This window comes from Castor canadensis, chromosome 10, assembly GCF_047511655.1.
Source record: "Castor canadensis chromosome 10, mCasCan1.hap1v2, whole genome shotgun sequence".
Classification (NCBI taxonomy): Eukaryota; Metazoa; Chordata; class Mammalia; order Rodentia; family Castoridae; genus Castor; species Castor canadensis.
In genome coordinates, this window is record NC_133395.1 from 126,645,194 (window position 1) to 126,655,694 (window position 10,501).

General features: G+C 43.3%; 1 protein-coding gene across 10 annotated transcripts in view; it reads right to left on the reverse strand.

The window, feature by feature from the left end:
• The window catches only part of Eogt (EGF domain specific O-linked N-acetylglucosamine transferase), a 32,745-nt gene extending 22,285 nt beyond the window's left edge, over positions 1 to 10,460 (reverse strand). The window contains exons 1-10 of one of the 10 annotated variants that reach the window (XM_074044194.1): positions 10,345 to 10,460; positions 9,458 to 9,589; positions 8,815 to 8,867; positions 7,519 to 7,590; positions 5,988 to 6,117; positions 5,652 to 5,875; positions 4,558 to 4,658; positions 3,845 to 3,953; positions 684 to 778; positions 80 to 184 (exon numbers count right to left, since the gene is read on the reverse strand). In XM_074044194.1, coding sequence (XP_073900295.1) covers positions 80 to 184; positions 684 to 778; positions 3,845 to 3,953; positions 4,558 to 4,658; positions 5,652 to 5,875; positions 5,988 to 6,117; positions 7,519 to 7,590; positions 8,815 to 8,867; positions 9,458 to 9,491 — 923 coding nt within the window. In that variant the 5' untranslated portion in view covers positions 9,492 to 9,589; positions 10,345 to 10,460. Of the gene's footprint in view, positions 1 to 79; positions 185 to 683; positions 779 to 3,844; positions 3,954 to 4,557; positions 4,659 to 5,651; positions 5,876 to 5,987; positions 6,118 to 7,518; positions 7,591 to 8,814; positions 8,868 to 9,453; positions 9,592 to 10,344 lie in introns of those variants that run through there. The other 9 variants (XM_074044195.1, XM_074044197.1, XM_074044199.1 and 6 more) reach the window with 9 other exon arrangements.
• Positions 10,461 to 10,501: the final 41 nt, after the last annotated feature.

The following is a 10,501-nucleotide window of genomic DNA, read 5'->3' on the forward strand; positions in this document are numbered from 1 at the left end:
TCTACTTAGAAACCCTCCCAAATAAAGACAAATATTTTAGAAATAAACATATGTTTTAAGGAAAAAAAAATCATGTTACCAAGACTGCAGAGGGCTTTTGTGCTGACCTTCAGACATCAATGCATGAATGTCAAGTTTACAGTGTCCTCCAATTTCACCACTCTGGAAAAAGTCTTCCTTGAATCTAGTGTATAACAAAAAATTAAAGTTGAGTTTGATGACTTGAGCTCATGAATTAAACTAATTTCCAAAATCCATTTTTCACTGGAATGTAACTACAATCGTGTGCTGCATAATACAATCCAGTCAATGATGAATTGTATTTGTGATGGTGGCCCCATAAGATCATGCCAGTGGCACATTAGCTGTCTTAGTTTGTGTGAGTACACTCTATTTTGGTTGCGCAACAATAAAATCACCTAACAACACATCTCTCAAAATGTATCCCCTTCATTAAGCAAGACATAACTGCATTTATAACAGAAAATTTAAAATGTATTCAAAATTGCAGAGTTGTATACGAAACCCTAAATACCTATGACTCAAATTGGAAATGAAATCAATGGTGGCTAATCTGGGTCATCCATCCTTCACCTGTTCCCTAACTCCTCAATCCGAGACATATCTCTGAACCTAAAAACATTCCAGAACTTCTACAGATTTTAACAATACCATTTAAGTACCTGTCATGATTTCTCTTGATGTTCCTGAAGTCAAGGTAGAGATTGGTCGCTCTGCAATACTGAAGATAATGGGAGCACACCAGGCTTGAGTCGCTCTAAATGAGGTACAGGAACAAAGAAAGTTAAACCCCAGTATTCACACATGGTGAGGGAAGAGCTCCAGAACCTCATCTGTTTCAGGATTTTTTTCCCCTTCCCAGCACAATTTAGCTAAATATATTTTTGCCAGTTTCCACACTTTTCTGTTCCTACAAAGAACTCTCAGATGCTTTATTTATATCACCTTTTTTTTTTTATTTTGGAGACAGAGTTTTGCTATATAACCCAGACTGGACTTCAACTTGCAATCTTCCTACTCCACCTCCTGAGTACTGGGATTACAGGGGTGCACCACCCCACCTGACTCAACCTCAAATGTTAAAGCCAAGGCTATATATGTGGTTCCATTCAGTCTCTTTAAAAAAAAAAAAAAAAAAAAAAGCATGCAAAACCATTACTATCCCCAGCTATGTGAAAAGGCATTTTTCCAAGATAAGCCAAAGGAAACAAGAAAGGATATAAATGTAAGAGACATTCAAATGCAAGGCTGGAAGAGCTGTTTGCCAATTTTAATAAGAGGCACTTTCTCCAACATTTCCCATAAACCTGTGAGAGTCTCTGTTTCTATTCTATCCAATCTGATTTGTACTAAAAGAGGGAACACTTCAAAAACTTCTGCTCTGGATTTTATCTAGAGATTTAAATGGCATTTGATTATTTTCCCTAAAACTTCCACTGAACATGGGCCTTAATGTTGACCTATTTGGTGTTTTAGAACCTGTAATTAGTAAAAAGACTGCAATGGACTGAATGTTTGTGTCCCTGGAAAATTCCTGTGTTGGAATCTCAACCCTCAATGTGATGGTATTAGGAGATAAGGAGTCTTGCTTGTGATGAGGTCTTGAGGGAAGAGCCCTCACCATCATGATTAGTATCCTCTTAGACAGGACCACAGAGAGCTCTCTTCCTCCTTCTACCAGGTGAGGGTACAAACAGAGATGATTGTCTACAACCTGGAAGAGGGCTTTCATCAGAACCTGACTGTGCTGGCTACCTGATCTCAGACTTCCAGCCTCCAGAACCTTGAGCAGTAAGTTTCTACTGTATGTACGGCACCCAGTCTACAGCATCTTGTTATAAAGACTCACTACAGAGGTCAAACTCTGAGAGCACAAAATACATGAAAGTAAATGCTAGCAAACAACCACGAGAGAGGTGTGCAAAGTGGGCTGTGGCTCGTCCCTCATCCTTTCCACATGAGCCACTAGACTCCAGCCAAAGTGTGCCAGATAAAACAAAATGTCTGTTATAGACATGGGTGTTGGTAGGCTCATGCCATGCCTCCCAGCCATGGCCTTCATTCACTTTGCTAAAACTGCTAACAGCTCATTGGGCGACAGCACCCAATAGCACTGTAGAACATATATTCAGTTTTTGAAGGCATGGGAATTAATTTTTTTTGTTGCTATTTCCCAGGCTACCTGATGATAACAGACACCCTTTAGATGTCAGAGACTTGGGGTTCAGGATTATTTGATTGGTGAATAATGCATCTTACTCATAAATTCTTATAATCCCATCATCCTTTAAAACACAACACCACTGAGCCCTTTGCTGGGAGCCAAGCCCTGAGCCATGTTTCCAAAGCAGGTGCTCTTCCACTTGAGTCATTCCTTCAGTCCATTTGACTCTGGTTATTTTGGAGATGTGGTCTCATGAACTATTTGCCCAGGCTATTATCAAACCTCAACTCTCTTGATTTCATGCTCCCTAGTAGATGGGATTATAGGCATGAGCCACCAGTGCCCAGCTAAGCCAAGCATTTTTATATGCAGAACCTCATTTTATTCCTAGCGCATGCTACAAAATTGGCTTGGCCTTAGGGCTGAGGAAATCAAAGCACAAAAAGACTGAGTACCTAGAAGATAAAAGGAAGGAAGAATAACAGAGGGGGTGAATCTGACTGAAGTACAATACAGTCACTGGTGAAATGCCATGGCAAACCCCTTTGAACCATGAATATACACTTAAGTAATCAAGGACAAGAGTGTAAAACAGGTCCTATGAGGGGGTGGGTACTAGTGGGAGGGAGAAGAGTGAATGGAGATGGTAAAGAACAGTGAATATGGTTGATAAACTTTATGTACTTGTATGAAGACAGAACACTGAAACCTATGGAAATCATTTTAAGTAGGTAGGAAGGATGAGTAAGAACAATGTGGGGATGAACCTAACCAAGGTACATTATAAGAATATATGGAAATGTCACAGTCAAATCCCTGTACATGCTAATAACAATGTTTTAAAAAATAACATTACAAAAAAAAAAAGTTGAGTATCTTGCCTGAGAGTCAGGATTTCAACTTTGTAATAGAGGGTCTACTTTTGTACTTACATCCTAAAACCACCTCTTGATGGGTAGTTCACTAAAAGAGAGACTTGTGTCTTAATTCTAGATGTGTGATCCTACAAGGTAGCTGTGTGGTCTTGAAGAAGTTGCATGACTTCTCTGAGGACCCTGTTTTCCACTCTAGAAAAGTGGTATCATTCTATGGACTCTGCAGTAATCCATGTGAGATTCAAACTAGATAGTACACAGAAAAGCTTTTCTTCAAACTGTGAAGTGCTAAGTAAACTTGGCGCAGCATTGTAGGGACATATCGTCTATAACAAATCACCTGAGAAGGAACTTGTAAAGATGTAGTTTATCGCATTCTCTTCTTTAGTATATGTTGGGGAAGGAGGAATTATAAATCAAAAAATATTTTAACTGCCTCAAAATACAAGTATCTGATATATACGAGTATCTGATGTATATCACTCTGTTTCCAAGGAAACAGAATGACCTCTATGCGATGTTAAATAAAATTCTGATCTGTGTGTGGTGCTGCATGCCTGCAATCCCAACACTTGGAAGTCTGAGGCAGTAGGATCCAGAATTTGAGGCTAGCCTGGGCTTCACAGTGAGACTCTGTCTCCAAACAACAATAAAAAATTCTGAGCCAATAAATGACAGTAAGGAGTTCCTTTCATGGGACCACCCATCTTGTTTTTACATTACCATCAACAATAAAACATAAGAAGTAACAGAAATAAGCTTATTTGTTAAGGAGCTAACACACCATTTTCTCTGGCTGGCAGAGCACATGTACTTCCTCCAGCCTCTCTCTGGCATATCCAAAGTCAGCTTGCTTCCAGAACATGTCTGCAGCTGACTCCAGAGTGTCGGTCCTATTTGCAAAGAAAAAGATAGTGTGATTTTTTTTTTTTCCTTTTTGTTTTTTCTGGACGTTGAATTTTCTTTCTTCAGGTTAAGTTACTAAAAGTCTAGGTTTTAAAAAAAAATTTTTTTAAGCATATTCTTATAGTTTTCCCAAAACTATCCCTCTGTATGTGAAGTTACCAAAATAAGTAATTGGAGACTTGTTCCCTTATAATAAAAAGACACAACAGAAATAAATGAGTTAGTCATATAGTGAACTGTGAATTACTATAGTTTCTTTACCCCATAAACCTTCATGTACTGGAAGTGCTAACTACACTTGACTCTTCCCTGCAGAAGCCAGAGGAAAGTATTCATTTATCTTCTTAGTTTACATCAGGGGGAAATAAGTTCTACAGTCCATGCTGTCCTCTCCCTCTGCCAGAGGAAATGACAGGTATTTCTAGGCCAGAATGAGACAGTAAAGTTGAATTCATGACTGGATAAGCAAATTAGTAACTAAAGGAATTATTATCTAATAGCAAAAGAGTCTTGGCTGGGAATGAAGACATCGAAATGCAATGCAGAGCAAATAGATTTAAAGGGAGGAGTATGTCCTATATGAAAACTTACCATCCTATGTCCACGTAGCTGCAAACAGGGTAACCAAATCTGAACTCTGGTTTGCAGGATTTCTCATAACCCCAGCAGTACTTTAGATTTTCTAAGTGTTTCTAGAACATAAAAGGTGGACATTTAGACTGGTCTCTCTGTTCAGAGAACTCTTGGATTTTTACAATTATGAAAACAGACCTTTATAGAACTTTCACAGTAACATTTGACAACCTGTATTTAAATAATACAAGTAACCAGAGTAAATTCTGAGAATATCAGTCTCAAGATTCTTAAAATTGCCTTTCTTCATTCCCTCAAGTCTGACCCCAAACCTAGACTACCAAAGAGCACTTGAATTAGAATTTCTTGAAGTAGCTTAAGTTCTCTGAGAGCAAACTGATTCTAAAAATCAGTGTTACCAAAAGAATCACAGCTGAATTGAATGGATGGGTAACTACAGTCATCAACCAAGAGCGGCAGACACCACAGAAGGTCAACACTCCGCAGCCCTCGAGGGACACAGCAGCTGCTGCTGGCCTGGGCTCCACTGCCAGCCCCAGGAGCAAGGCTGGTCAGCTTCCAGGATAACTTTTCCATATGCTTCCTGTGCTGGCACCATGGGAAAGGAAGTGCCTTACAATGCCCTGCTTTGATCTCCAAGGCCGCCTGAGCCAGTCTTAATGGGCTCTGTTTGAGGCTTTTCCAAATCCACCAGCTTAATTATTTGGAGACAGAAGTTGAGGTGTTATTACTGAAATTAAGTGCTAGGAGACCTTTTAAGTGCAGTCAAAGAAGAGGTGTGAAATTCTTTACTTTGAACAAGCTTTTCTGCCTAAAAATCTCATTGGTTCCATTCACAGAACATGCAGATGGTGTTGACTGCCTATGCATTTTAGAGTGACTTAGATTCTAAGTTGCATTCGTGTGAATAGGACATAATTTTAAGCAAAGTTTAGTCACTTAGACATATTAAAGGAAATTAAAACAATGACTGACTCACAGTGACAACTGAAAGTTACGATTCTACCTTCAGTGTAGAGTTATAAAGTAGAACTTAGCAAGTTTGTCTCAACTGAATCTTTCTAAAAATGAACAGAAGAAATAAAACCTACCTTATATGGACAATGTGAGTCCTTCTTGCAGAGAGTGGCAATGTGCCTGTTGTTGTGCAAGAAGAAGGGAATGTGCTCCTCGGGCAGGCGGATGCTGGCGTAGTCATACAGAGGTTTGCCTGGCTCACTGGCAGTCTCAGGACCCACCCCATCTTGGCCACTCAGAGCGACTTCATGAAGTAATACCCCAAAGACAAGCAGCATTAACATAGCAACCTCCACACCTACAGACAAAAACATCTTCACTAAAATAGTCCTTTATCTATTTACTGGGGCTTGAACTCAGAGCCTCATGCTTGCTAGGCAGGCACTCTATACTTGAGCCACTCTGCCAACCTGTTTTAGGTGGGTGATGAGATTTTTCAAGATAGGGGCTTGTGAACTGCTTGCCCAGGGCTGGCTTCGAACCATGGTTCTTCTGATCTCTGCCTCCTAAGTAGCTAGGATTACAGGTGTGAGCCATCACCTAGCAAGAAGAAATGTCCTTTAAAAGTCAAAGAAAAAGACCCAGAGCTAAGCATGATTATAGTGTCCCTTGCTATTGTCACCAAGTCATGTTTCTTTAGTCACCAAATGTTTATCGAGCACGTGCTGTATGCCAGGCACCGATTAGGAGCTAGGTATACAAGTACAGGAGAGTAAAATTTTCTACTCTGAATATATTTCTTTGGCATATTTTGAGTTGGTTATTCAAGACAAACTGCAGACCTCTGCAGACTCAGGAATGGCTCCGAAAAGCTGTCCCTTTTGTAAAAAGAAATTCACATTTATCTACATTAGCAAATGGTGTAAGTTTTTCTGGAGACATTCCCTTTTTACTGGGAAAGATCTTCCCACAGAAAGAAGAGATTGGGGTTGTGACACTAGCCCTTGTGGAGATGTCAGCAGGTGGCTGTTACCAGAGAGACTTTATTTGCATAGTAAGACAAGCCTTGCTTGCAGGGCCCAAGCAACTCTCCCCCAACCCTCCACTGCCTGCACCACCTCCTTCCCCACTCCCACCTCCACCCCCATCCCCACCCCCAGAAGGCCCAAACCCTAAAACAACAAGTTAAGTTCTACATAGAGTCAGGGCACATAATAAGACTTAAGTGTTCTTTTCCTGTTGTCTATTATCAGTTTATTTCACAAACTAACATTACCAAAACCTTCAGAGGGAAAAGAATAAATTTAAAACTTGCCTACACAGGGGTAAACAAAACAAGAAAGAGTCATGCTCTGATGGAACTCATGACTTAGTCCAAGAGGCATAAACAATTAAAAAAATAACTTCAGGTAGTCACAAGGACTGTAAGTCAAATAAACCAGAGGCCAGCAAAATCACTTTTGGTTTGAACTCGAGAGCTTGCTAGATAGGACCTCTGCCACTTGAGTCACCCTTTCTGCTTTAGTATATTTTTTGGATAGGGTATTGTGTTTTTGACCAGGGCCAGCCTAGGACTATGATCCTTCTATCTCTGCCTCCCACCTAGCTGGAACTAAACGCATGTGCAACCACACCTGGCCCTGCCAGAAAACTTTTTCTGTAAAGGAAAGAGCCACTTAATCTCTCTCTGTGGCAACTACTCAGCAACGCCTTTGTGGGGAAAACAGCCATAGTCTAATGTAAAGGAATGAAGGTGTGTACACTCCAATAAAATTGATTTACAAAAATGGAAGGAGTGGGCTGGCAAAGTGACTCAAGTGGTAGAGCGCCTGCCTAGCAAGCATGAGGCCATCAGTTGAAACCCCAGTGCTGTCAAAAAAGAAAAGAGAAAAAGGAAGGAGGGACTTGATATGACCCAGTTTATTGATTCCTGAAGTAAAGTCAGATATGACAGACAATATAGCACGGAGGTAAGGCACATGACCTTTGAAGCTCAGTCACCTGGGTTTGAATCCCTGTCTGCAGCTTCCTAGTTGCAAGTTGTTTAACCTTTCTGTGTCTCAACCTTCCCATCTGTAAAATGGAAATAACAATAAGCCTTCCTCTTAGGGCTATTATAAGTTAATTGTGGGGAAAGTTATAAATATACCTGGCACACATTAAGTGCTATGTGTTCATTAAATAAATGTTTAAAGTCACGTGGAACAGAGGTGAGCTAAAAAACATTTGCGCTAAGGTCTGATTGTTGAGGAGGGGAAAGATATGCTAGTGAGAGAGAAAATGAAGCACAATGGTTTTGAACAAGTATGTGTCTGCTGAATAAAAAACAGTTACAATTAAGCTAGGCAGAGTGGTGCATGCTTATAAGTAAGCTCTCGGGAGGCTGAGGCAGAAGGAGCTCAAGTTTGAGCAAGTTCCAGGGCAGCTTGAGTGACATAGTCAGACCCTGTCTCAAAACAACAAAATATACATCATCGGCCAGGTGTCACTGGCTCACGCCTGTAACCCCAACTACTTGGGAGGCAGAGATTGGAAGGAACATGGTTCAATGCCAGCCAGAGCAAAAAATATCAAAGGACCCTATCTCAACCAATAAAATCTGGGCATGGTGGCACACCCATCATCTCAGTTATACAGAAATGTAAAGAGGAGGATTGAGATCCAGGCCAGCCCAAACATAAATGTGAGACCCTATCCAAAAAATACCCAAAGCAAGCCAGGTGCTGGGGCTCACACCAGTAATCCCAGCTACTCAGGAGGCAGAGATCGGGAGAATCATGGTTCAAAGCCAGCCTGGGCAAATAGTACACAAGACCCAATCTAGAGAGAATCCACTACAATGAAAGGGCTCGCAGAGGGGCTCAGTGGTAAGATCGCCTGCTTAGCATATGCAAGACTGTTGGTTCAATCCCTAGTACTGGGGGAAAAAAAATAGACTGCTATTTTCAATAAACTCAGAGTTCCAAGGCCATGGGCTTCTAACCCAACAGTAGGGACATCAGAAAGAAATTCTTTCTCCTCTGGAGCAGTAAATGTAGAGGCTTTTCATTCAAGTGGCCCTGATGTGTATGTTACTATCTGTTGTAAATCTGATCTAAACTGATATTTTTAGTTGGAACTTTTATCTAACTGTAAATTGATAGCAATTTTACAAAGTTTAAAAACAAATATGAATAGAAACAATGGTCCTACTTATAATGGAAATATTTACTCTTTTTTTTTTATTTTGAACTCAGGTCCTTGTGCTCACTAGGCAGGCGCTCTACCACTTGAGCCATGCCCCAGCCCAGTATTTACCTCTTTAATCCTCAGAACCACCCAGAAGCTGTTGATATTCCAGCTGTCTAAACCTGTCAGAAGTGAAACACATTACCTTAAAGCATGCTACAGTAGATTTCATCATACAGATGATATTTTAATTTAAAGAAAATACTGAGAAAGTAATTTAATGAGGAAAGCCCTAACTAGAAGGTCTGGCCCAGCATGGTCTTTCTTTTCCATAATGGATACCCATATCCTCAATGAGTTACAGGCCCCGTGCACCATAACTGGACAGACCAGATTTTAATGGTGAGCTGGAAGGAGGTGGCCTGCTTTACACAGCCATCTGTGAGTAGAGGTCCACAGGAAACCTGGCAGGGAAAACATTCCTGGAAACAAAAAATGTTCCTGATTCTCTTCTCACTGCAGCAATCCTGCTCACTGAGTCACCGGGCTGCCTGCGCCTTTCTTAGGTTCAGAGTCAAGGCCGTTCTACCCCTTGACTCACCCTCCTGGTAATAAAGTGGGGAACTTTGGATTATCCAAGTTCACTGTCCTCCAGTGAGCTCTGACCATAAGTAAACTCAGACATCCATGGAGAAGCCGGAACACTTGGGCCTGGTGAAAATTAAAGAAGCAGACCAGAAACCTGGCTTTAAGGAGGAGGGCACGTACCCACTTGCATAAGCTGGATGGGGGTGGTTGCTGGGCATGAAAGGACAGCCCCAGGCCTGGCAGAAAGTCTTCCTGGTATTAAGTCTTCTTGCAAGACCTCCCAGCGAAGGGTGGATAGATGCACAGCTCCACAGGCCTAAAAAGAGGGGAGGAAAAGGGAAAAGTCTGCAAGATGATGCCAGATGAAACCTAGGGCTGACAGGGACCACCATGAGTGACTTGGGTAAGGCTCTGCCACACAGCTTGGAAAGATTTAAAGAAGGCAGTCGAGCTGGTGGAGTGGCTCAAGCGATAGAACGCCTGCTTAGCAAGCCTAAGACCCTGAGTTCAAACCCCAGTGCCACCAAACAAAAAATTAAAGGCGGCAATGGACAAATGAAAAGTTAAATGCATCTGGGACTTAATAACCCCTAAGTCCCCACAGGTACAAGGCAGGACTTGGTGGCCTGAGATGACGAGTGGGGGTCCCCGGGCTGTCTGCTGTAACAGGCAGATCCTCTCCCCAGTGTGGAGGGCCAGCAGCGAGCAGCTGAGTGCCTCAGCGCCCGCGTTTGCGCGACCCTGGTCAGGCCACACAAGGGACGCAGAGATCCCCGGGAGGCGCCCGCCACCCCAGGTCCCAGGTGCGCTTGGGGGACAGCCCCGCCCCGGCCTGCGAATCAAGTGCAGGGGGCGCGAGCCGGGTTCCCGCATCCTCCCCGCCGTGCGGCGGGCTCCCGGGTCCCCTGCGCCCCAACTGCCGGCACCGGGAGCGAGCTGGGCGCCGGGCCCGGCCCGCAGGGAAGGGAAGGCGCGGCGGGGACCGCGGGGCGGCTCCGGGCAGCCTCGGGGCAGTCGCGCCAGGCGTGCGGGGACAGCCGCGGGAGGGAAGTGGCGCGGGGCCCGGCCCACCTGGAGCCCGAGCCCGACGAGGAGGCGGCGGCGGCTGCTGCTCGGGAGCACGGAGTCGTCACAACCGGCTACTGCCGCTCACCGGAAACCTCGGTGCCACCGCCTGGCCAGGGGGCGCCAGGGAGCAGCCGGGACACCTTGGCCGCGGGCTCCGGGG